Source organism: Polyergus mexicanus, unplaced genomic scaffold (genome assembly GCF_030449975.1).
Source record: "Polyergus mexicanus isolate NDT 795.1 unplaced genomic scaffold, iyPolMexi1.0 SCAF_7, whole genome shotgun sequence".
NCBI classification, from domain to species: domain Eukaryota; kingdom Metazoa; phylum Arthropoda; class Insecta; order Hymenoptera; family Formicidae; genus Polyergus; species Polyergus mexicanus.
This window is the reverse complement of record NW_027223327.1, coordinates 672,518-699,415: the sequence shown is the minus strand read 5'-3', so window position 1 is coordinate 699,415 and position 26,898 is coordinate 672,518. Positions and strand designations below refer to the sequence as shown.

General features: G+C 39.3%; 2 protein-coding genes across 14 annotated transcripts in view; one reads left to right on the top strand and one right to left on the bottom strand.

The window, feature by feature from the left end:
• Positions 1-19,550, top strand: part of LOC138934959 (putative transcription factor SOX-15) — a 41,722-nt gene extending 22,172 nt beyond the window's left edge. For 10 of the 12 annotated variants that reach the window (XM_070299132.1, XM_070299135.1, XM_070299133.1 and 7 more), the window contains 7 exons: positions 3,148-3,340; positions 4,281-4,554; positions 15,877-16,099; positions 16,521-16,717; positions 16,901-17,115; positions 17,316-17,622; positions 18,029-19,550. In XM_070299132.1, coding sequence (XP_070155233.1) covers positions 3,148-3,340; positions 4,281-4,554; positions 15,877-16,099; positions 16,521-16,717; positions 16,901-17,115; positions 17,316-17,622; positions 18,029-18,582 — 1,963 coding nt within the window. In that variant the 3' untranslated portion in view covers positions 18,583-19,550. The remainder of the gene's footprint in view (positions 1-3,147; positions 3,341-4,280; positions 4,555-15,876; positions 16,100-16,520; positions 16,718-16,900; positions 17,116-17,315; positions 17,623-18,028) is intronic. The other 2 variants (XR_011447193.1, XR_011447192.1) reach the window with 2 other exon arrangements.
• Positions 19,551-20,281: 731 nt separating this feature from the next.
• Positions 20,282-24,384, bottom strand: Oaf (out at first). 2 transcript variants are annotated; one of them, XM_070298398.1, is made up of 5 exons: positions 24,134-24,384; positions 23,768-23,881; positions 23,366-23,684; positions 23,034-23,273; positions 20,282-21,703 (listed from the first exon to the last, which is right to left on the bottom strand). In XM_070298398.1, the coding sequence occupies exons 1-5, from the start codon at positions 24,227-24,229 to the stop codon at positions 21,681-21,683; spliced, it is 792 nt and encodes a 263-aa protein (XP_070154499.1). In that variant the 5' UTR covers positions 24,230-24,384; the 3' UTR covers positions 20,282-21,680. The 2 variants fall into 2 exon arrangements, with proteins under 2 accessions (XP_070154499.1, XP_070154500.1); XM_070298399.1 differs by lacking the exon at positions 20,282-21,703 and having other exon boundaries at positions 22,663-23,273; positions 24,134-24,239.
• Positions 24,385-26,898: the final 2,514 nt, after the last annotated feature.

Below are 26,898 nucleotides of genomic sequence, written 5' to 3'. Positions count from 1 at the left end.
GGGATTAAGCGGCCGCTATATCCTCTCGAAGTTAGCCTGGGAATTTTCGTCGGTCGACGGTATCTCCGGTCGTATCGCGCGCGGACACCTCTTGCCGAGGTACTGCGTAGAAATCTTCGATTCTTCCTTACTCGGTCGCAGGAAGTCGTACGTATAATGGCTCTCCGCCGTTGGCTCTGAGGTCAGAGAGAAGGTATACGAGACGGGATACGCGCAACGAGACGAACGAATGGACTTTGCGGTGTCCGTTCCGCAGCCTTAAACAACCCGTAAAGGTTTCGGGGATGCGCTTTCTTCGTTCTCGAATCTGAAACGCGCCGGAGCGTTAGTAGTGCAGAGGTGAGCGGCTGAGGTCGTCGCTTCCGTTTACCGAGCGAACCAGCATTGGGCATTCGATTTAAAAGTTTAATCAGGGGCTTATAAAATTATAGTCTCTCTGCATCTTTGTTTGCTCGCGCGGCGACGAATTTCGCCGTCTCTTATAATAACAATTATATATCTATATATATATATATATATATGAATGTAGATCGAAATTTGCATTTTGATTCGAATCGAACCCGATATAATATCATCGTCGTTGATAATATTGTTAATGCAGCGCGACGCGTTAATAAACAAGCGACCCAGTCATAACGGCGCATCTCTCCCGTCGTCGTGCGATTTATTTATGATTGGCGCGATTGGCTCCACACGCGCATTTCGCGTATCGGCGCGAATACAGATCGATTCACCACCCACACGTGTACGCGACGACTGCGTACGTAATGGCTCGCAATAATATACATATATCGCGTACACACGCGTATACACGGGTGCGTGCGTGCGTGCGTGCCTTTCGTCACTTTTATGCGAATATATCGCGTCTCGTCTCGTCGCGTCGCCTCATCGAGCGATGCAAGGGTGTGTTCGATCAGCGCGATTATTTGAATAAAATGCGCCACTACGTCAGAGACGCGAGTTTCGAAAGCTCTCTCTCCATATTTCTCTTCGACAGCCTCATGTCCCCCTCCCTTTTTCCTCTTCCCCCTCGGGTCTGGCCCAGGAGGGGGACGGGGAGGGAAGGAAGGAATAATTTATCCAAGGGGGGAACAAGTGTGTCGTTGACGAAGAGAACGAATGGTGCACGAGTGCCTGCTTGCTCTGGTTGCCGAACCGTGCAGGACTCACCGGCGATTTTTCTCCTTCCCTCTCCGAGAAGGAGAGCTCCGCGACGTCGGAGATTCATGAGGCTCGACGGACGGACGTGCCGATTTAGAGGATCGCCGCTGTTGTTGTTGTTGTTGTTCTTTGTCTCCTCGCTCGGCCGACTCTTACGCGCCCCCGGAATAGCGTATCCGCTCCGGTAGATCGTGGCTCGGCAGCTCTCGGAGCTATTTGTAACGTGGCGGGCGCGTCGATGCGCGGAAGGATAACTGTCGCTTTTCCTTGACACGCTTTGCGGAACGCGTCTCGTCACCGTCGCGGAATCATTTTTTACCAACGCTCGGACCGAGATTTTTCCGACAAGCGCATCCTTTTCTCTCTCCCTCTCCCCTCTTTCTCTCTTCCTCTCCCTATCTTTCTTTCCGGACAGACTTTCGATGGATGATGGAGATGGTTGTCTTAGATGACGCGTAGTTATCGCGAAGCCAAATCGCACGAAATCGGCAAAATTTGTCATCGCGAAACTTGCAAAATTCGTTTGCGAACGTTACGCGCTTGTAACGCGACGCATCAGTTGCCCGACGATGGCTCCTGGCGAATTAATATTTTCGAAACGACGCGTGCTCGTTGCATTCGCGGTTGGAGACCCGTGTGCTTCCTTCAACTCGCGGTACAATCACCCCACATGAATCATTAAAGAAACAATGCTGAAGGCAGTGGCGTATCTATCGTACGCGTGGGTGGTGCAGCTGCGCCGACGCGGGCGAAACCCGGGGAATCTTAACGGCTTTTAATTTTGTATCGTATCTGGTATCGTCTCGAGAGGCCCCACGGCGGAATTTTTATCGGCGACGAAGAGTACCATCGCGAAGCACCGCGTTTCAAGAGCATATTTTCTTTACTCGTATCATTATTACTATTATTATTATTATTATTATTATTACTACATTATTATACTTTTCGCAATACGAATCAGTTTTTTGTCTTGGAATTTATATCGTTTTTATCTTTTAGATTGGCGCACTGTTTGAAATATTTTTTAAGAATCGCCCCATATATTGTAGAATTTTATTTCATTTAATCGCGATAAAATCGCATTCTCGCCTTGGTAAGTCGTGCGATTCGTATCGGGCTTCATATATCGATACGTCGAAACAAGAGCGCGCGGCGGTTTTATCAGCGCGACCGACACGACGGAGGGCGAGCTAATTTCTCGCACATTACGCAAGTACAAGGGGTGGCAAAAACGCGCGCGCGTTATAGTTGCAAAGTTTATTGAATGAAAATGCCGCCGGTAGGGTTTTTTGTCCCCGTGAGTCGCAGCGTCTCGCCGAACCGAATGAAACAATGGCCATTATATATGGAACACTCGCGCGCAAACGCGCAATACATTCCGTGGAATATCGTACGTGGTGCGCACGTGTAGTACGTTACACGTGTCGTCGCGGCTTGCCTAGGACCAAATAGACGTCCGTGTACGTGCGAGCGCGCGCGTGCGCGTACGCGACAGACAGCTGTTCGTACCATTATACTCGGCGCACGGTCGCATAATGCCTTAAGGACAATCGTGGGAATTCCATTAAGTGGCCTTGAATGGTTCATTCATGTCGATCAACTCTTTTTCCTAATGGAACGGTTGACGGATCAATCGGCCTCTCGGGCACGAGAGCGACGAGCGACCCACGGGATTTCACTCCTGCACGTTCGGCGTCTCGCTTGTTCGTCGAGACCGAGAGAGAAAGCAGCCAAAGTCAATTACTATCGCGCGATCCGCGATACGAAATGGATCTCTCGTCGTCGCTCGCGATTATCGTGCTGGCTATCGGGTCTCGATAAGAAATCGAACGCCGTGTTCGAATCGATCGAAAGCTCTCCTCGCTTATCGCCCGTTCGTTCCTTCGGAGACTCACGCTGCATTATTTCGCCGCGTTTTTCATCACCGTTCGACAATCGTTAAATATATATATATGTTGTGAAGCGTGGTTAATCTATTTGTCGCAGGATGCTGGATAATTATGACAGGGGTGAGGTGACACCACCACCACCACCATCGGTGAGCGGTTACGGCGGTTCTCCCGGACTCTTGGCACTTCATTCCTCGCTTTACGCGACTCCCACGTCGAGGGCCTACGACATCGACTCCGGCATCGATGGCAACGACAGCTCGATGCCCATCGATACCCAAATCATCTCGGTACGTGTTCCCGTCAATTTCGAATATCGCAACAGGATCTCGTTCTCCGCCATTCGCGCATATACCAATCGTATGATACAGGGTGTATCTGAAATGATGCGCTAAACTTTAGAAGCGTAAAGCGTTCTAAGGATCAAAATAAGACTTTTATTTTTTTTCTCTTATGAACATGGGTCTGCAAATGAACCCCCTCCCTCCCCCCACCGAGCTAAAATTAATGTTTTCATAATATCCGTTTTTATTTTTTCATTTTAGTGGCTTACTTTACTTCATAATTTACTGGGCTATATACCAAATTTCAACCTTCCGCCATTTGTAATTTTTTTCCTCAAACTTTAGGGGCCTCTAGCTCGGAGGAGGGTTCATTTGCGGACCCATGTTCATAGGAAGAAGAAGAAGAAGAAGAAGAAGAAAAAAAATCTTATTTCGACCTCTAGAATACGCTCCTAAAGTTTAGTGCATCGTTATACATTGTCACGCGCGTTGTAAATACACCTACGTTCCTACGTTATTCACGACGATTCGTTCGCGTTACAATCCTATTCGCGGACGAATGCGTGAGAATAAAGTCAAAAATGTTTGCGCCGCGCGAAACAATGGCGGAGGCACGATAGTAAAATCGGAGACTCTGATTAATCTCACATTTTGTCCCGTCGCTAATCCGGTCGCTTGTATTTCAACGACAGCGCGTTATCGGCTAGTATAGCTAAATAAATATCTATTGTTTGCATCCCTTTCGCTAAAATCGGTACGGTATAAAGTCCCTCGGTATCCTCGTACTTGTTTGATCGCGTCGCTTGGTCGTATCTTTAGTCCGGCGCGCTACCTCCCTTAAAAACACACCGGCCGCGCCGGACGGTTACAACGTTTCGAACGCCCGGGAATAAGCGGGAAATACGTTTCGCGAAATATTTACGTGACATTGTTTCCGCGAAACCAGATACCGAGCATGCTAAGCGGTCCGGCGCAGCAGCGGCTGGAGGACATGCCCTGGCTGGCTTCCGGTCCGTCGTTGGAATACCAGCAGGGCATCTCGCCGATCCCCGCGGGAGTAAAGATGTGCCATCCCGGCGGCGGCACTGCCCAGAGGAGCCTCAAGGAGCAACGGATACGTCGTCCGATGAACGCGTTCATGGTCTGGGCAAAGGTCGAGCGCAAGAAGTTGGCCGACGAGAATCCGGATCTCCACAACGCCGATCTCAGCAAGATGCTCGGTAAGTGCGCGAGTGAAAAACATTATTTTCTTTCTCGCGAGAGAAACTAATCTATACGTTATTATTAATTGTCTTTCGAGATTTTTCAAATTCGACCTAGCTGTATTATATATTAATTAATAAATTGTTGGAGAAGAAACGTTATTTTCTTCTCTTAACGAGGAATAAATTCTCACGATTTGCATTGATCTAGAAATCCGCTGCTTTTACTAGGATATTCCTGAATATTCAATCTCTCTCTCTCTCTCTCTCTCTCTCGCGTAAAACGCAAAACAGATGATATTTGATTAAATAAATATCGTATCGTTAAAAAATGCAATTAAAACGTATCGGGGTTGTGTTAACCTAACCCGTCGTGAAAAAATCTTTTCGTTCTCGGATTCGACGAAGATGAAGCGTGCGAGATTAGAGAGAAGGAGTCTTGCCTTTTAAAAATACGCGGTGAGAAAACAATGGCGGTTTCTCGCGGGAAAGAGACTTTTCCGTCGGGAAACTGACTCTGGGAATAAGAAAGCAGGGAAAAATCTTCGCTCGCTCGCGTGGCGCGTCATCATTAATTTAATTACAACGTCGAGCGAATAGAATTAATCTAATTACTACACACATGGAAGGGGGGGGGAGGGATGTTGGACGAAACGAGGGGGAGAGAGGTGAGAGACCTCGCTCTCGGGGAGATTACGGACTAGGGGGGAAAAAAAAAGCGTTACGTTATCCCAACTCGACTCGTTAACGCTAATGTTTATTATGTCGCAAATGCGTGTAGCCGATACCAGTCTCCGCGAATATAACTCGCGGCATCTCGTTCGTATCACCAGCAGCCACCTGCGCGATCGAGATAGGGAAATTGTTCTCTTATCGCGCCAAGCCGTATATCGGAGTCCTCTTGTCAAATCTCATTCCGATCGCTGCATTATCGCATTAGCGATTTCCAAGTAACATCTCTCTTCCTCTCTCTCTCTCTCTCTCTCTCTTTAAGGCAGCGCAGGTACAGACATTCCGAGGATAAAACGATAGCCGTTCTATCGTGTTAGCGCACATTCGTCGCACGATATACGCGAATCGTCGATTTCGCGTAAACCGAAACGCTTTTAGCGGCAGACGGTGGTTTTGCGGTTGTTCCTCTTTGTCTCTTCTCTCTCTCTCTCTCTCTCTCTCTCTCTTTTCCCTCTCTTATTCTCGCATGTCTCGTGTCTCCCCGGCGTTAAAACTGAGAACCCATCATCCGGTACCATCCTAACGATCTGTCAGCGCCGACCGGAGCTCGCGCGCGCGCGCGCGCGCGCTATCGTGAGCAAGGTATACCTTGAATTATCGACAATTGGCATCCGCAACATTATTGGCATTTGAACGATCGAGCGGCCGTCGTGCAGAAAATTGTAAACTTCTCTTCTCGCGTGTAACCATCTACCTACCTACCTACCTACCTACCTACCTATTCTACCCGTGCTCATTTCAACGCACAGTGTGTCGTGTATGTTTATAATCGCGCGTGTATGCGTGCACGCGTGCTCTCTCCCTTCTCCCCCCTCCCCTCCTATCCCCTCCCCTCCTCTCCTCTCTCTGTTTCTCCTATAACGCGTCTTTTTCCCCTCCCCCTCATCTTACGCTCTCTTTCTCGGTCTTTCTTGATTTGTTCGTCGAGCCAAACCTGTAAATCACCAATCCCTCTCCTCCCTTCCGTCCCCCTTTCCCCGCATTTCCCTCCCCTTGGCGCCGGTTATCGATGCGGAGTAAGGAAAACTCGTCGTCGGGTTTATCGATCGAACATTAGGCGCGATGTTATTGGCATGACGCGGCTCCGATTGCTATGCGCGCCGAGTTGCCTTTACCGCCCCCACTCTCTTCTCCCTCGCGTCTCCTCTTTTTTCTTTCTTTTTTTCCTTCTTTCTTTCCAGACATCCTACATATTCATGCGCGTGCTATGTGTCGATCCATCCCTTCGTAATGTCCGTTAGTCCGTCCATCCGCGCGTGCTGCAGCGTGCGAGCGTGTTTGGCATCGGCACACGCATACGCACACGCCGATTGTGTTGCCGTTTGTTGTTTGTCGGTGTGGAGCGGGCGTATACCACCGATGGCGGGGGAGGGGGGGGGAGGGGGGCCGTGTGGGCACCTTATATCCGCTGACACGCGTGCCCGTGCATCTTTATTAATCGTTCTTCCCAACCGTTAACCCGCCTTCGAGATCTGTCAACAAGATCTGGAAATTAATTTCGCGCTCACTCGAATATTGGTCACCCGATTATCGTCGCTATCGTCGCTTCGTTTATCATCTCTCGTCATCGGCGACTCTCCCCTTCGCTCCCGCCGTTCCGACGGTCGTTAATTTCGTTGTTAATTAGCGAAGCGGCGATTCGCACGGTCGTATCGCGGACGATCGGGTCTGGCGGAAGGAGAAACCACATCGCCGCTCATCCACATCGTCCTTTATACGGTACGACGACGCGACGCCACTGCGTCGTGTCACGGGAACAGGGGGAGGGGGACCACCTACGACATATGTGGCAGCCCGCGAATAATACGCGGGGCGTGCGCGTGTTTCGTACCGCTGGCGACAGCGGAGATACAGGGGCTCTAACTGCCAACGCGGTATCGTAGTTTAGTGCCTCTGATTACCTCCCTTACTCTCCTACGAAAGACATATATATATTTCGGGATTGTCCCTTCGATCGCGGATGTCGAAGAAAAACGTATGAAAAAGGCCGAGGCATCGAACTCGTTACTAAGGCTAATTAGCATTGAAATTTGATGGCGATAATTGATCGAATAATCGTATCTGATTTCTTACTTCATTTTTTACCGCGCGTTTTCTTTCAACAAAAATTCAATTTATTAAAAAAAAAAAAAAGATATTTATAAATTGAAAATTGTAAATTTCTACCAATATATATGAGTCTAATTCTTTACCGACAAGACAAATTGATTCCATATTATAATTGAAAGACGATAACGGGACACCCTGTATATTCCTCCCCGCGAGAGTAGGATTATACGTTCTTTCTCTCGTAAAGTACCAAACTGTCTTCCGAACGCGGCCGATTCGCGGCCCTTAAACGACGTATCTCAGCGTGTACGGTATCTCGCTGTAATGGTGCTCGGTGCGGAAGGGACGATAACAACCTCGTCGACAACTCCGTTGGTCGATTTAAGGGACGGCGCGCCGATTGAAAGTTATTGGTCGCGTAGATACTAGCCACCTCACGCGCTATTTATCTTCACCGAGCGTTTCCGATAGCGATCTTCCGATTCTCGAAGGTCAAATAATTCCATAATTACGCATTTTCAGAAATTCCCTTGAAAGAGCATCTCGATCGAATTTACCGAAATTGTATCGATTTCAGTGTTAAAAGATGTAATCGCAAAAGAGAGATAAGTAATGCGTAATAGGACGTACCAACGTTACGGCGACCTTTCGCGACTGCCGCGAGGCAACGGGATAAGAGACGGGGAAAAGATTGGCAGTCGATTGAAATTAATACGCTCTCGCGCGCGATAGAGAAGTGCGTAAGAGACTACGTTTGAACTCCGAGGGAAAGGCCCACTTTTCTCCACGGTACTACATACAATACATATACATATCACCTTCCCGATACCATCCTCCCGCTCCTAACTCTCTCCTCCTCTTCCCCGTTCCGCTTCTCCTTCATCGGGCGGTTCTCGAACAATAGCAGCACCTCAGCACCGCTGCACGGTGGATGAACCTCTGAGACTGGAATCGGCTCTGCCCACTCTGTAAATTGCGTTTTCGTAAAAGTATTCGTAGGGAAAAGAGGTCGGTCGATCTCAAACGGCAACCTACATCCTGCTAAGTGCAGCGTGAATATATATTGTACTATATAGGTCTCGATCGCTGATTCCCCCCCGTTAAGCGGAAAGCGCGGCGCGTAGTATAAAGCGCGATGAATGAGGAAAAAAAATTTTGATACGGTACATCTATCGCCAAATATTCTATAAATAAAAACACTTTTCTTCTCGATACGTTATACGAAATTTAGGCGCGAGTGTAGCTTTTCAAGTTTGTCAATCGCACCTGCCAATAAATGTAATCGTGATTCAACGGAGCGAAAATCATAAGTGCGCTGGTCGTAATAAATATTTCATATGTATCGTAAACATCGGTCTCTAAAGTAATATAATACGTTAACAAGCCACCGCAATCCGCTACGATTTACGATGCGTTTAATAATCCGTAACATGTCGCTGATATATTTTTTCCCCTCTTGTTTATTTCCCCTTTTACGCAAAACGTGCTCCAATTTTTTGAATTAAATTATTATCGTCAAATTATTTACAGTGTCTCGTTTCTCGTCTAGGATTAAGGATGAAATTCGTGCCCGAATTTTTCTTAATTATTTTGATAACGAAATTGCACTCTCTCTCTCTCTCTATTTCTTTCTCTTCAATTAGACTTGGTTTTTATCCAACTTTTTCTTTCTCTCTCTCTCTCTCTCCTATATGCTCTATCGGAATTCGACGTACGGAGAAACTTGTTCGCCAGCGTTGCTCGATTAATCCGAGACAAGATCGGCCTCTCGTACGATCACGAAACTCATTTGTTCCTTTATACCATCCGCCCGCGCGCGCGCGCGCGCTTGGGTCCACTGTGCATTAGTAAACTTGTTTCGATCTAGCGTATGTAACCCTTTCGCCTATGGCAGAGTCTGGTCGAAAAACGACCGTGCAGTACCGAACATCTCGTACATAGCAGCATCCAATCGCGCAAACAAGACCGCGAGCAATCGTTATCATCCAATTTTGATAGTAAAATAATTTTGCTTGTAAAATTGAATATGCGAGATGAGATATTCTTGATTAAAACTATAACATTTTTATATACTATACATAACAAAATCAACTTTAATATATATATATATATATATATATATATATATATATATATATATCTATTAGGTGTACAACTTTGCTTCCGCCGTTTTCCTATAGATGGCTTTAGCGGTAAGTAGTGGTCGAAATAAATAGATCGTAGACGTCATGCAATAAACTTGGGCATCTGTCAACATAACCCCATAGAAACATTAGTCGATTTGTGTCCGCATCATAAAGTTATTCTCGATTGAAAATGTCAGTTTACGAGCCAAATTCTCGTCATTTGCGGGAGGTTTTAATTTTCTGCTTCAATATGAAGAAATCTGCGGCTGAGACTCATCGAATGCTCTCAAATACTTATGGTGAAGCCGCTATTAGTGAAAGAAGGTGTCGTGAGTGGTTTCAACGCTTCAAGAACGGTGATTTTCACGTCGAAGACCGGCATAGCGATGGAAGAGAGAAGGTTTTCGAAGATGCGGAATTGGAGGCATTACTTAATGAAGACTCGAGTCAAAGTCAAAAAGAATTGGCGCGTTCATCGGGAGTGACTCAACAAGCAATTTCAAAACGCCTCAAAGACATGTAACCAATTTTTTACAATAAAGCCTCGAATTTCGGAAAAAAAACGGCGGAAGCAAAGTTGTACACCTAATATTTTAATGAAATGCAATATTTTTAAGAATATTTTTGCAACAATAATATTGACCACGAAGGATACATTGTTCGATCGTAATAGTAACAAAAGTGAAATGTCTATTTATTTTGTGCGATAAACGGGTGAAGGCGATTACCATCGTAGAATTTTATACTCGAATGATTGTTATTTTAACATGGAGCGATTGTGTCTTGGATCGGGCAATTTAGTAGCGAAAGGGTTAAATCGCCACCGTCCTTATAATCGATCGATTAATAAAGTTGTCCGACCGTAAATCGAGCACGCGTAGCGTTTACGTTATTAAATAGTCGCGAGTTATTTAAAGTTAGGCGTAATCGTTGGTAATTTTTTCTATTTGCGAAACCGCTGACCGGCTGGTGGTGGTTGCACCTGGTTAAATCTCTGCGAGCAACCTCTTTATGCACGCTTCTCTCCCTCCGATCATCGTACCGACAAAGTCTCGGCGTGGCGAGTCCGGCATTACGCGCGGACAGACGGAGGAGAGAGAGAACCTTCCTTAGTCGTAGTAGCCGCTAGTAGGCGATACGCGGCATAACGAACCGTGAGACAAGATCGGGACCAATAATTGCACATACATATAAAATGAGCCCAGGCGAGGAAAGGATCGTCGAAGGAATGGATAAACGGACGCGGACGTACACTCGAACACGTGCTGCTACGAGTGCACGCACACGTCGATCGGTCGATATGAGTATGAAGCGAGACAAATCCTTTTATCTCTCTCTGTCTCTCTCTCTCTTTCTTTTTCTCTTTTCGAGATGCAAGTTTTGGCGAGAAAAAACGTCTTGTTTAAAATTAAATTATTATTCTCGTAAAATTTCGACGATATTAAATTATCACGTTTCGCGCGCGTCACCCTATATCTTACGCATGCATTGTATACATTGTATCCGTATATATACGGTCGCGCGTACACATGTATCCGTCTGTAAGAAGGACGAAGGAACCGACGGGTTGGCTAAGCTAAGGCAATAATAAGCCATAAGCGCGGTCTCTGCATAGAATGCCGGGTAATGAGGTGGAGTCGAGAGCGGAGTCTGGCCGCACCCTTACCTTACCTTACCTTCCGACGACGCTTATACGATCGACCCACCTATCCTCGACGACGACCGACGACGATGACGATGACGATGACGACGACGAAGACGAATCGTGATTGCAACATGTATCCTCGCTCGGTTGCGAAGAGATAGAAATAAATTATTATATTTATGAAAATACACGTGGTACGACAGACAGACGAGGAGGAGGGGAAGAGGGAGGAGGAAGAGCCCTCGAGCATTGACGTGGCGTTGTAGGCGATTTATCGACGACTACGATTTTTGTCCTCCCGGATGATCTCCGGCGCGGATCGTCCACACCACGCCTATATCCCGGGTCGGTTAGAAAAATGACAGATGGAGTGATATGATAATTTGTACGACCAACGTCGACGCGAGATAATTTTCATCTTACGTTAGAGGGGAGAAAATTTTTCTTCCGCATTTGTGCGTATCTTATACACGAGAATTGATGAAAGATATTAAATATTAGAATCCGGATTTATTATATTCGTAGAATTCTTTATAAACGCGAAATCGCACGATTTATCCGCCGAGGTTTCTCACGCCGATTGTCAGTCATCCCGTAAATTTCGTAAAGTTTGGCCGAAGTTTATGGCACGCGATTATGATGCAGTCTACGTGCGTCCACGTAACGCGTACTCTCGACAGGAACGTGTCACTGTCTTTCTGTCTGGCAGTGCGGAAATGTTTCTTTACGCGGTTCCTTCGCAAAGCGACGCGTCGTTCTAAGGAACAAGCCGCGACTAACACGCGGCCCTTTTTCCACCGATTCTTCATCGAGGTATCCGAGAGACGGACGTTTAACGTCCATCTCTCTTTCTCTCGCCGAATCGTTTCATCGTTCTCGAGAATGTGTGGGAGAAATCGCGAGGTTTAAAGCAAAGGATGTTATGATTCCTTTTCATCCGCATCGTCGAGTACCTCGAAACTGCTGATTGCTTTACGCCTCCCTCCGAGTTTCGAGATACTTCATTAAGATCGCGCGCACATGGCGATTACCCCTGACAGATAAGTCTTTGTTCGTGCCGAGGGGACGCGCGAGAGTTTCGTTCTCGTCGAGATTGTCCCCGAAGAGGCGAGACGTCTCTCGTCCACGTGCCAGCTATGCTCGAATCGGTGTCGCGCACCTCGACGTGTCTGAATGGCTCGGCGTATACATTGCACGCATCTACCTACCTACCGAACCTGTCTTTGTCCTGAAAGTAACTGTCAAAGTGAACGTCATCGTTCGACAATCGTCACGTAAATGCACAATGAAATTCCTGCGAATTTTTCGAAATTCTCCCAAGAAGTCCCAAAAAATTTAGCAGCGGCTTATTTTTTTTTTTTTTTTACACAGGTCCATTTATACCTATCTCATATCTCTCTTTTTTTCCTCCTATTTAATATTTATTTTTCTTCGAATCTCTGACCGAATTTGAGAAAACGTATCGGAAATGACAATTCTTCGCGCGCGATCCTTCCTTTTCGTACACAAAAATACCACGCTGCATCATCGATGCCGCGCATCTGTGTATAAAAGCGAACGCGTCGCGTCGGTGTGTGTGTGCGCGCGCAACGCCGTCGGGAGATGAGATACATCACGGGACCGGAGACGTATTATTAATGGTGACAGTGGGCGACCCAGGTTGGGCGGGGTGCGCGCGATGCGGTCCCACCGATGTGGGCCTCGACTCCGGCCCTTTTCTTCGTCTTTCCCTTCTTCGTCTTCTCTTCGTCGTCTCTCCGTCTCTTTTCCGTTGCGTAGACGCATATCGTCGGTACAACGCGTCGTATTTATGCGCGTATCCGACGCGAATTTGGAGGCGCGTCGGATACGCGAAAATCGTTTGGCGCGATAAAAAGACTGTTAACATCGGCGCTTTCCTCTCGAACCGAGCGTGTCGATCGAGCGATCACTGTTCAAGAACGATAGATTTACGAGCGTGCTTGACGCTATACTTTACGACGGCTAGCTCGCGCGAGGAATATTTTAATCCGGTTGTAAGGAAGATTTATCGGGTATCGTGTGTAATTAAAGTCATGGCGGGAGGATTACGAGCGTTCTAACTCGGGCGTTAATATTCTAAATGCCGCGTACGAGAAGTTTCTCGCTCGATTCTGCTCGAGAATGTCACGTGCCAATCCGCGCGAGTGTCTGCATTCGCGAGCGTAACGAAATTCCCGTGATGTTTGGACGCAGAAAGAAGGGGGGAAGAAACGGCGGAGTTTAATCAAAGCCGGCCGGCCAAGTGAATTACCGACGATCGCGTGCATAAATCACCGCGGAATCGTTAATTAGGCGGTAGAACGAACGAGCTTTCTGGAAAATGTCAACGACTGGGAAACCGCGGCATTCGCCGAGATTCTTGCCGTCGTGCCGATGCCGCCTTCGTGCGGCAAGAGACTCGATTAGGACCTTTTGACACGCGTGATTTCGCTCACGATCGTAGAAATCTCGTAATTTGTCGCGATGCGCGATGCTAATTTTACATTCTCCGTTAGATTCACACCAAATAGATCCGCGCGAATCCATCGAAATTGCGATGCGAGAATTCTGTATTAGCATCGAACATTCTTACGAAATATCCACGTGCCCGTAGCGCGATTTGATAAACCGAGTATCCGCGAGAGAGAGAGAGAGAGACAAAGAGAGATTCAGATAAATATCCGTGTTAAATTAAGAGAGCATTTCAACGTTCTGTATCCGTTAACCGATTACACGCGAGGATCGAGCAAAAAGCTTCACAATTGTTTAAGTGGACGATCCTCGACGCTCCTAATCCGACGCTTTCTGCTCGAAATTAATGAAGTCGTCCGGCAAGGCCTCGGTCTAAGCGCGCTAAATTAGAGGTACACGCCAACCATTAGAATACTTAACGAGGACATCATCGGTGGGACGCGACGTGCGCGGGTGTCATGATGAATCATCGCCGGCTAACTCACCGCGAGCGCGCGCACGCCCAGGAATATTAAATTAAGTTTACTTATTGTTAGCCGAAAATCTCATTTGTGTCCCTTTTGTCGTGTGGAGTCTTCTAGATCTTTTTTTTTTTTTTTCCTCGTACAAAGAAGTCGAATACTCGGCTGGTCGGGAACCCCGAAAAAAAAAAAACCAAAAAAAACGAGGAGTCGCTTGACGGGAAAAAGAAATCGTGCTGTGACAAAAGCGATATCCTTTTGCGAATAACTTTTTCTCTTCCGTTGTCTCTCTTCACTTTCCTTTGTCTCGTGATAGCGTTTCGAGAATATATATATATATATATATATATATATATATATATATATATATATATATATGTGTGTGTGTGTGTGTAAAAGAATGCTCTTGCAATTGTTCATGACGTTCATTAACATTAAAGAATAAAAGTGGACGCGGGTCTGACGTGCCAAAGTGCGATTTCTCTCTTATTTTCCCGCCCCTCTTCCGGTGTCCTCCGGGTTAGCGTCTCTCTCCTCCGCAGAGTTTAAATATACAAAATGAAATATGAAATAATGGTTCGTGCCTTGTGGCTGGCTGAAGGCACGGGCGCACCCATATCTACGCCCCCATGCATCTATATACCTATACAAGATACGTATATACATATACATCTGTATATATATATATATATATATATATATATTTACCGACATATAATCTCGCGTGTATATATATATATAATATTATTTATACATGTATATATGTATATATGTATACATATATGTGTATGCCGTATATACACCCGCCTCGCGCTCAATTTTTTCATTCTTGTCGCAAACATCTTATGTTCGTATTAACCCTATGCCTCGCTTAATGATATTCCGGCCTACCATGTTGGCATATTGAACGCAACTGAGGCAGATTCCAGGCTTGGTCGTCAGACCAAGACTCGCCGCCGCCGCCGACCAAGCCCACCTGTAATACGGATACGTGTGTATCTGTACGTATACGTACATACACGTTGTGTATATACGAGGGACCATTTCTGTGCTGGTTTTGCGCCTCGTATATCGAGGCGACGACAGAGAAGGAGAGAGATAGGGGGTGTTCTCTCGCGGGCCGAATTAAGCGCGTCGTTAGCTAAAGGGATCGACCGACGATTTTATCGAGATTCGGGATATCGAGATGTATACACCGGGGGCTCGCCCCATTATTGTCGAGCAGCGTAATTTATCGGAGTATTTACGGACGCGAGGATCGATATATTAAAGCGCATCGTAACTTTGCGCATCGGCAAACATCTTCGGACGTTTTTGCCCGATGAATTTTTATCTTTGGAAAAAGGGCGTAATACGTAACGATAAAAATTTACTTAAATTTAATTTAAAAAATTCATGACAAACGTATCATTACTACAAATACGATAAGAAATTTTTAAATAGCGGGGGAAAGAGGTAAGTATATTACAAATATAAATTTAATTTTTTTAATAATTAATTTAAAAAAAAATCAAATTATTATTCTACCGTTATTTATTTATAAATGTTTATTAATTTTTTATTATTGCCAATTTGTTGTACAGTTATGAAAATATCTTAAAATCTCATTATTCAAATATATTTTAATATTACATTAAAGCAACGATATATGTATACTGTACTTGTACTCTGATAAAATATTGTATTACATCCTTTGTATTTCGACTGTTTATGCGGCACGCAGAGGGAATCCTGCCACGACCGGTAAGAATCATGCTGTATGTACCGTGTGTCGTTTAATCATCTTCATGCTTTCGTTTGTTTCTATGTCTCGCGTTTTTTTATTGAATTTGAATGGCCTTTTTTTTTCTTTCAGGAAAGAAATGGCGAGGACTGACGCCGCAAGACAGAAGGCCCTACGTCGAAGAGGCCGAAAGGCTTCGGGTCATACATATGCAAGAACATCCGAATTACAAGTACAGACCGCGGCGTAGGAAGCACGCGAAACGGACACCCGGTGCACCGTCTTCGCCTCCCTCGGCGACCAACACCGCGGGCAACAGGTCCAACCCTACTGGCCCGACGATTCATCATTCCATGTAAGTCGATATTGGCTCATACTTTCCGCTAATGAAGCCACGTACGAGTAAAACAGCCAGTTAATTGAGAGATCTCGGCAAAATTTAAACGAAGCGAAACGCGCCGACGACGACGGCTCTTATTCTCTCGACATTGACATTATATTTTCCAGATTTAGCAATATTTGAATTTTCCAAACATTCATCTCGATGAAGAAATATGCGTTGACAAGGTGATTAATAAATTATCTTTAATCTTCATAATTCAGAAATGATTATCATCTCTATGCTTATGTAACATTTAATTATGCGTTTTAGCGCGTAGATTCATCTTGTAAAGTATAGAGACATTTATGAATCACCCTGTCTCAATATCATGATATAATCAAAGTAATAATATTGTATTCCACAAATGTAATGCGTAATCGAAATGCGTTTTAAGGTCCAAGATGGACAGTTACCAGGGCATATCTCAAATCCCGTGGGGTGGCCATTCCCCGATCTCATCCCTGTATCATCAACAACAGCAGCAGAGTATCCAGGAATACAAATCGGAAAATAATTCGCTTTACGGCAGCCCATACACGCCCATCATTCACACCCCGGACATATCTCCGGTGGCGAGTCCCGAGCCTGACGGTAAGAATCTTTAAAGCAAAAATAAATCGGATGCCTGAATAAATTTATTCGAGAATTTTATATTAAATACATATTATTTAAAATTTATATATAAAATATACGATATCGTAGAATAATTAAATTATTACCAAGAGCAATTGTACAAGTCGTCGCATACACAATCGAGATGATCTAATCGACCAGGTGACGGCGGCCATCTATCGTCTGCTCAGAATCCGGATCCGGAACGAGATCTGATGGAAGGTACCTCGAAGCAACACGGAGATATGACCGATCAGAAACGATACACCTTTATGAGTAGCGACAATCAATTGCACACTGGTCACGCTAGCAATACTAGCGTATCGTCGTGTCAGAATTCCGGCGGTTATACGGATACTTTAACATATAAAAAATCCGTACGTATTTTACATATATCTCTGACATTTCTACGATGGCTATAATTTTCCATCTATAAATTATTTTATCATTTTACAATGTGACTTGCAATTTTAAAAACAGCATAACATATACAAATCAATTTAATTTCTTAATTTAATAAATTACATGAAATTATCTCTTGAATATAACAATCTCGATTATTTCTTGGTTTCATTAGGTGGGTTATTTGAATTTTGAGAGACAATCTACGAGCATAGCCGCGGTGGGCATTGCGAATGGTATGATGGTATCGTGCAACAAGTTACGCTCCGGTTTTGATAACGTTGGCTCCGTCACGGGCACGTTTTATCCACCGGTCGCCTCGCCGCACGATCAATCTTTGCAGCATTACAGCGGCACGCAATCGTCCAAGAGCGCGACGAACTATTCGATGCAGTCCACTGTCGAGAGCAATTATAATCCGGTCCAATGCGCCGGCAATCGACAGCAGTCCATAGGGATTCGCGGAGCCGAAAGTTGTTCCGGTAATATTCTTTTCTCGTTTACTCCAACGTCTTGTTTACGTCAAATTTAGAGATTTGTAGTACTCATCTACAATCAAGAGATGCGACAGCGAATCCTTTACAAGAAAAATATATGTTGTAAAAGAATTTGGAAAAATCAATAATTATATATATTTTTTTTAAATAAATTTATTTTTCTCAGAAACCACGTATGAATACCAAAAAAAAATACTTGGATTTTCTCAAAAATATGTATAATTACTGAATTATATCAGAAAGAATTATAATAATTTTTAAAATAATATAAAACGTAATTAATATTTTTAAAAAGTATTTTTGGAGCAGTCTATATATATATATGCATCTCACGTATTTGTTCGATTCTATTATGTCATTACGTTGTCGTTTGATTTGTAATTTCTTGTAGGCACAGTGACACACCGATACCAAATGCCGCATCATCAGGAATATCAGACGGACTCGAGCAGCGCTCAGCAGCACACGATTCTTGGCGGTCACATCGATCCCGGCATGAATGCTGAGGAAGATCATCAGCAGCAGGCATTACAGTTGGAAAAGTATTTCAAATATTCTCATCCGACGAGCGTGACACACTCGAGCCTGTCCTCGCAGAGTATGTTGGACAGCAATCATAACTACGCCAGTGATCTACGCTATTACGGGGCACCGTCCCAGTTGGATATGTCAAACTCTCAGTGCATCGTTGACGATCAACAGAGCAGTAAGGACGCTCGTTGTTCTAACGTCGCGATCGGTCATACAATGGAGCAATATCATCAACAGAATCTAGAAGTATCCAAGTATCCGGATCACTCGACTTCGCAACAACAGCATCAACAGCCGCAATCGCAACAGCAACAGCAGCAGCAGCAGCCTCAAAATATGGAACATATGTCCAAGGCTGACGACGATTTCAGTGTTATACTTGCGGATGTGCGCAAGACTTGCTACAGTAGCTAGTGTTTCTTCTTTTACGGATACGTTTTTGGGATTGATGGATTGACGTGTGGATTTGATGTGGGGATAGTTGTTTTCGATCGTGATAGGAAAAGACAAGAAACGCTTGTAAATGTTTTACGTCATCGTGTTTGGTGCTACCCAAAATATATCAAAACATTTTTGTCTCGCGATAGAAGGTATGTCAATTTCAAAAGTAATATTTTAATTCTGAATCTTTACAAGTGAAAGATGTTGATTTGCAACTTGATTCATTTAATTCTGGCATGGACAACATTTAATTTCGCAGTTTTTATCTTTTGAAATTTTATCTATCTTTGCATATCTCTCTGTGTATAAAAACATGATCTTTCTTATAGATTTCAGTTCAACTGAAGTTTATTCACATCGAGTCAGTAACATATAATTATCATCTGTTGAGCTGAGATAAACGAGATAATAAAATAAAACTAAAATATGAAATGTTATAAATGTATAATATTAATAATATACTTAACATATTGGCCAATGTCAATCATCAAATTTTTTAATTACCGTGCATGTTATATTTTATTTTATTTCAATTATACAATAAGATTTCGTCGGATAAAAATTTTAAAAATCTGAAATAATTATCTATATTTTTATATGAATAATATAGACACTTTAGAGGATCTCATATAAAACGTAATGACAGGCTGCTGATGGTGCACTGCTAATCTAATGTAGCATAAAAATGCAGAGAGAATTGTACACTTCTGTAGATGTCACTTCCGTAGTTCTCCATTATCAAAGGTAATATAGTAGCAAAGATAATAGCGATAGCGAGAGATATTTTAAATTTATATTATCAAATTAGAAAATTTACATATCAGAAAATGTTTTGCGTCAAAAAGTATTCACATATATTTTTACTCTGCAAAATAACATTTATTTTTATTAAAATCAATTATCTTAAAATTTTTTATTATTCAAAAAATATACTTTTAATATAATGTGTAATAGAGATATTTTTAATATAAAACTGAAATGTATATGTTCTTTTTGTATAAATAAATTGTTTTCTTGCTTATCAGGGTGATATTTCTACTGTGCATATTGCACATTAAGTTTAATAAAAATGTGAATGATGCAAAACATCTTTGATGTGTATAGAGATGTGTAAAGAATTTTGAGTTAAATTAAATTATTACTATTATTATTTTGCTATTAATAATTAAGATTATTATTAATGTATCGTACTTAATAGAACCAATTATGAACGAACATTTATCTGCATATATTCTTTTACAAAAGAATATCTCTCTACAAAAGATATGATAGATTTATTATCGAATTTATCATTGTTATATATTGTTTATTGTATTGTAACACATATATGATAGATGTAGCATATGTATGACACACATACATATACATATATTATATTATAAAGTATTATATGCTCCTCATATATCCACACTTCAAAACGAGAAAATTTCCATTAAGAAATTTTTACACGATAAATTTATGATGAACCTTTTGAAAAACTTTAATATTTTTTTGTATGTGCGAAATAATAATATATTTTTAATAAGAAAATACATTTTAATGAAGCATGTACCAAAAATAATATTTTACAGGATAATATTGTTTCAAAATTATGCATCATTAAAACACATCTATGTGTATGTATATTAATTCTTTTTATTAAATATATATATAAAAAATATGTGTATAAGATACAACATTACATGTAAAGCTGAAAACATACATAGTGTAGTAATACCCATAAATTACATCAAAGGGGGTTGATACAGAGTGATTAAACATTGATAAATATTTTTCCTTTTTCATATATATACACATAATTGTGCTTCTAATATCTGAGAAGTTCTCATAACTCGAGTGTATAAAATCTTTTTTATTACACATACAAACAAATATAATATATTTATATTAATTAAATTATAGGCACATCAAGAAAGTAAATATTAAATAAATCATTATAAATATTTTATAATCTTTCATTTATATAGAGAAATTCTCTCTTATTGCACATATTACCCTTTTCTATTATTTATTATGCATATAAAGTTATCTAATTATTAAGTTATTAATTGTGAAATTAATCTGACGACTCTGAAGACTCTGCTGAATCTATATACATATTTCTTTACAAATAGTAATATTGTTTTATATATTCACAAATTTATTCTCTCACATATTTTATGTATTAATCCCCATTGATTTACATATAATTATTTAACAAAATTGTGCGATGTTTACATGTTGCTTTACTATTGCAATATTCGTATAAATAATGCCAACATCACCTAATGCAAATTATCAACCATCCATAGCAGAATCGAGATTTTAATAGCCGAAATAAAGAAATAAAAAAATTGGATGTTTTACTAAAAGAACAAAGATTTTCTCATTTGAAGTTATAGTCCTTTAAAAGTTTCTTCTATATTTATTATGAAACTTTATTTATTATGAAAATTATTATGAAATATTTTTTAACTATTACTTTGTCACTTAATAATCTTTCAAATTGATTAGTAATAAATTCTATTCCTAGAATCTTATTTGCCTAATCCCAGCTCTATTATCAATATAATATGTCATAAATGTCTCGATTTATTGCATTGTTACGTCTTCTATTTTCACATCATCATAGTTATTGCGACTAAATGACACCAAATACCGCTAGATATTTATTATAAATGTTTCGCAAATGTCGGATTGCAAGCGTAAGTATACGTATGTATTCTCCCGTATTTGAACAATTTCTTTCTTATTATAAATGCAATGTATACAATGTATAGATTTTTATGCTCAGAGAGCATAATGGTTTAACCATTAAACATTAAATGGACAGATTTTGCAGTCTTTTTCACAATGATTTACTAAGTAATATTCTCTCATGCAAGAACATTTGTTACAGATTGTTGATATTTAAAGTATTAATTAATATTAATATTAAAGTATAATTTAACAATATTCTTATAAAGTCTCGGATATACGCATACATACAATGATGCAAATCTTATATTGACTGTACAGTTATTTCAACTATTAACACACAAAAATTTATATGTACACGCCTAGATCATCGTTAGATATTTATCGTTTTATCGTTATTGTGTCTCTGCATACATGCCTGCATATAATATATACACAATTAGAACTTGTAATGTATACATATACAATGTATAAATAGCAGCTTTACAAATCATGTGTATAAAACTCTACGTACAAATTATCCTTATATTTCTATTTGTTCAGGAAATCAAACAAAATATTTCTAAATTTTCGAATGGATTATTTGTAACATATAATCATGAAGAATATTCTAGATTTACAAATGAAAGTTAGTGGATATTATTACTGGAATGGTTTCACTCTCGTCGTAGGTATATAAATAACATAATAGTCGGAAAGGAATGTTAAATAAATTTAATGAAAGAAAAAACACATTTATAGAAAACTTTTGGAATATATCGTAATTGATCACAGAAAACAGTATTCTATGTATGTATCTTTATATGATTTGCATTTTCTAAACTTTCTATAGAGAAAGATTAAATTCTACAAGAGTAGAATTAAAAATAATATATTAACATATTTTATTACAAATGTTGGAATGTATTAAATATTAAAATTCCGATATAATTTGGGCGAAGAAATTACAAATATCCACTCTTGTAGTGGATATGGAAAAATGTTACAAATATCCATTCATGCAATAAAATATATATCTACACATCTACATAATTATATAAATTATATAAATTATATATAAATTATATAAATTATGTATTTGATGTAAAACTTCCACCAGAGATAAAATAGAAATAAAAATTTTAAATATTTAATGACTTTCCCCTTTGACTCAAATTAAATAAAAATTGTGTCGTATCTTCTTACCATAACTCCTTTTAGAATATAGCTTATATTTACTGTTATATATTTTTTTCCAGAGACCTAGTATATAAATCTGATATATAATGCAAAAATATTTTTGTTTCATTAGCTTAATATTAATTATATAATTAAAATAAAAAAAATATATAACAACGATTTTTTATATTCAAATTATATTTTGCACACAAAGGAAATTTTTAGAAACTAAAGTTAGTTTGTATTTCTGTCAGAGGAAAAAATATAAAAAATTATTAATATATACATAAATTCACATTATATATATATAATAATGGAGTAATAAAAGTCTTAGTTTGTTCTTCTACAAATTGTTTGATATTCTAACTACCTATACCTATAATATCATTCTCTTGAACTTTTTCGTGTTTTATTTGTTCTTAACATAATTTTCTCATTCTCTTTTCCAGTTTCTTTTCTATTATGCTGCATGCATTAATATTTTCTATTCATATTAAAAATTTCAATCTACAGTGTCCTTATACGTCATTCGTCCCATAGACAATTCTGTTTCATTTTAGAATAATATGAGAATATAAAACATTTCTTACAGGTTTTTATACCACATCGGTACGTGCTGGCTATTTTCTTGCCATCAGACTTTCCTTTGCAGAATTTTAAACCACATGGATACCAACCAATACATAATTCCAAAGAGCATGTGCAAGGTGCCCAGAGATTTGATGTGTCAGCGCATTTGGAGACCAATAGTGATCTCGTGTCATTTGTGTTCGTTTGTGGCATATTTGTAAAATTATATACAGCTGCCATGAGTAACTCTTCCGAAGAGCCTTCGCAATATCATAAAAATTATAACTTTACAGTTAATTATTCTATAGCTTATAATATACAAATATAAAACTAACAGTTGGCGGATAATTACCTGGTCTTTGAATCCACTGTTTTATATCATCGTTCCTAGTATAAGTTGATCCAGCTGCTTCTGTACAAAGTGTAGCAACATGCTTCGAGATCTCTTTAGATTGAGATACATCCAGAAACAAGTCCATTGTATAATTGACATGACCTCTGTCTTCTTCAGCTACACGTACAGTGCCTGGATTTTTCTGACGCAGTTTGGACATTGCATCAGATGATATAAAATCTACTTTATAAAAATGATTCACAAAACACATGACTTGATATTGATTTTGTCCGCGTTCCTCTTCACCAAGTACCAAAGCTTTTATAACTTGAACTTCCTACGATTTATATGATCAATAAAGAATATATAGTTTAAAAAAATAATTTATCAGGAAATTCAGTTTGTTTCGGGGATATTTACATTTTTGAAATCAATGAGTTGTGTGACTAGCGTGCCATCGGAACGTTGGAATTCTACAGTAATCAAATCTTCTGTAACATTAGACGAGATTGTTTCTAGAAGAATATCACCACCCTGTAAATAAAATATAGCTCATTTAATATTAATAATAGTATTACTCCTTTAAAGCCTATGTCAATTTGTTGTAGGAAAAATATCCTACACTTATGTCAAAGAGTATTAGAGATTAATTTGAAAAACACTTCTATATTCAATTATATATTGGAAAAAGGAATGATATCTTTTTATCAAAATTTTGTACTTATATAAAGCAGTGTTATTGGTTATTATTGATAGAGTTGCGCGTTTACATATATATTATCGTACCTGATTTTTGACATTTATGAGCAAATGTGTAGTGCATACATGGCAAAAGTATTGCAATATGACACAAGTCGCGAGAAATTCGTTGAACCTCTTCATTGTCGCATGTTGTTACTATCGACACTCGTCTCCTCGTCTGACAATGAGCCGATAGCGATGAACCGATATTTGTGCTTAAGAAAAAAAATCACTCCATTGAATATAACCTAACGACAGCAAACAGCTGTCTTTTCACATCCTTCCATGACCACCATGTTTTCGGTTCTCAGCCAAGCAACCAATGGATATAAAGAGACAAAAGTTCGCATTTTTTTAAAACTGAAACGCAAAGTTTGAAAATCTGCTTGGCTAAATTATCGTGATGAAATTACAAACAAGAATAATATTGTGGGTTTAGAATAAATAATCAAAATTATCTGACAAAAAAGATGAAAAAGAATGATGATAGATATGAACTAATAAAAACAAACTTTCGTAGAAGAAAGAAAAATTGGAGATTTTTATTATATTGAAAATAATAATTTCTTTATCAGGCTATAATGTAATCATATTAGCTTATAGTCAAAGAGAAAGTGGCAAATCTTACGATGGACAGAAGGGCGTAATGCAAAGGATAATACACGATTTAAAAAAAAAAATTAATTTAGAGGAAGATCGCAATTTTCAAGTATATCTATCACTTTCATGAAATTGTACGAGGAAAATCTTAATAATTTATTATCCAATAAGCCGAGAAACACACAAATCCCTAGTAAATATCAGAGAAAAAGGAGAAGATATAAAAGTTATAGATATGAGTGAAATGAAAGTTCAAAATGCCGAAGACGCATTACAATACGGGGCCCAGGGAGAAGCCCACAAGAAGACGTATTGCAATATATAGCCTCTCCCTGGGCCATATACATAATGCATCTTTGATATTTTAAATTTTCATTTCACTGATATCCATAACTTTTATATATCGCGTAATCGGCGCAACTGCCATTCTCACACCTTATGTCATTTTTTAACACATTTTATACATTATTACTATTCCAAATAATATAGTTATTTTTCCGTCAAACAATATGATTTAATACAACGAAACTATTAAATTTTTGTTCGACAAAATAATATTTCGTATAAAATTATGTTTTTGTAAAGAAACAAATATAAGTCAAATAAATAGATATATTAAATTTAAAATCTTTTTCGTTGTGCACTTTTAGATTTAAGATTTTAAGAGTACCTGTAAATGTGTGTGTGTGTGTGTGTGTGTGTGCAGTTCTTGAATTTTTAATTAGTATTATCTTTTATCTGATTATATATATTTGTCGGATACATTGCTATTAATTTAGAATTTCAATGTTTATAGTTTGCGGATTACCAAAGTTGATTGATAATTCACACGACGTCGGTGATTCTCGAGCCGCAAATATATTCCGAAATTTATTAGGAAAGTATTAGGCGAATATGATGAGATAGGAGGTAACGCTATCTAAATATAAAATTACCGACGGTAAAATTTTATCGACGGTATAATTTTACCAACCGTCGATACTGTAACACATTACCTGCAAATGATAATTATGCCACTTCTTTTTTCATATATTCCTCTAATAGTTTCCGACCGTCGATAACTTATTTGTTTTTTTTGTGCCACCTCCTTCCTGATATGTTTCTCCTATTACTTTTCAACGGTCGATAAGTTGTGGTTGGTAACTTTGCTAGTTTGTGCTACCTCCAACTCAAACATATATTCCTGTTACTTTCCTAATATTTCAGAATACGTTTCCAGCGAAGAAAGATTATCAATGTCGGCAATTAGCGAACTACAAACGTTTAAAATCTGAAATATTAAAGAAATATAATAAAATAAAAAAGGTAGTATTAAAATTAAAATTAAAAAAACTGCAATTGCAAGCACTTCTGATATTTAAAATCTAAAAATTTAATCTTCAAAAAATTGATAAAGCAAAAAACATATTATTAGATAAGACGGAACGCAAATAAAATCTCCAAGAGCATTATAATACCAAAAACTCTAACTTTATTATTATTGTTATTGTTATTCTTTCGTGTACATAGTAATGTTATAATTTAAAAGAAATAGGCGATAAGATCATTACAATTAAAGATGCTTAATTAAAATGTGACATATATAAATTCTAAGATATAATCTCAAAAATATATTGTTAACGATATAATAATCATGAAATAGTTTAATTTTAATATTTATTAAATTTATTAAATTTGGGTTATCATTATTGTATTATGATTAATTAATATAATATCATGATATAATATAAATTCACTTATATTAATATATTCACATATAATAATATAAATATATTAATTTATTCGATCAAATGTGATTTAAAAATTTAATATAAATATAACTTTGAAGCCTTTAAATCGTTGTTAATTTTTAAATGTACGCACACCTATGTATTAAAATTTATATTAATTTATGTTATAAATACAATACATTTCCCCAAATATTATAATATGATACTTAAATAAATAATATTATGATATAATATTTAAAATTTTAATCTCTTTTCTTAAACGACATCATAAACGTATGCATCAGTTCTCTTTTTACTTGGATATTTCTTACATTAGATTCTTTCAACATCATTATTTATATTAACACAGCTGCTACTCTGAATTTAGTAAATAAAACGTATCAAGAAACGTTAAACATTAAAACCTCATTCAATCAATTTAGAAGCCACACGTTTTGATAAAAACCAACTGAAATAACATGCCCTTTTTTTAATAAAAAT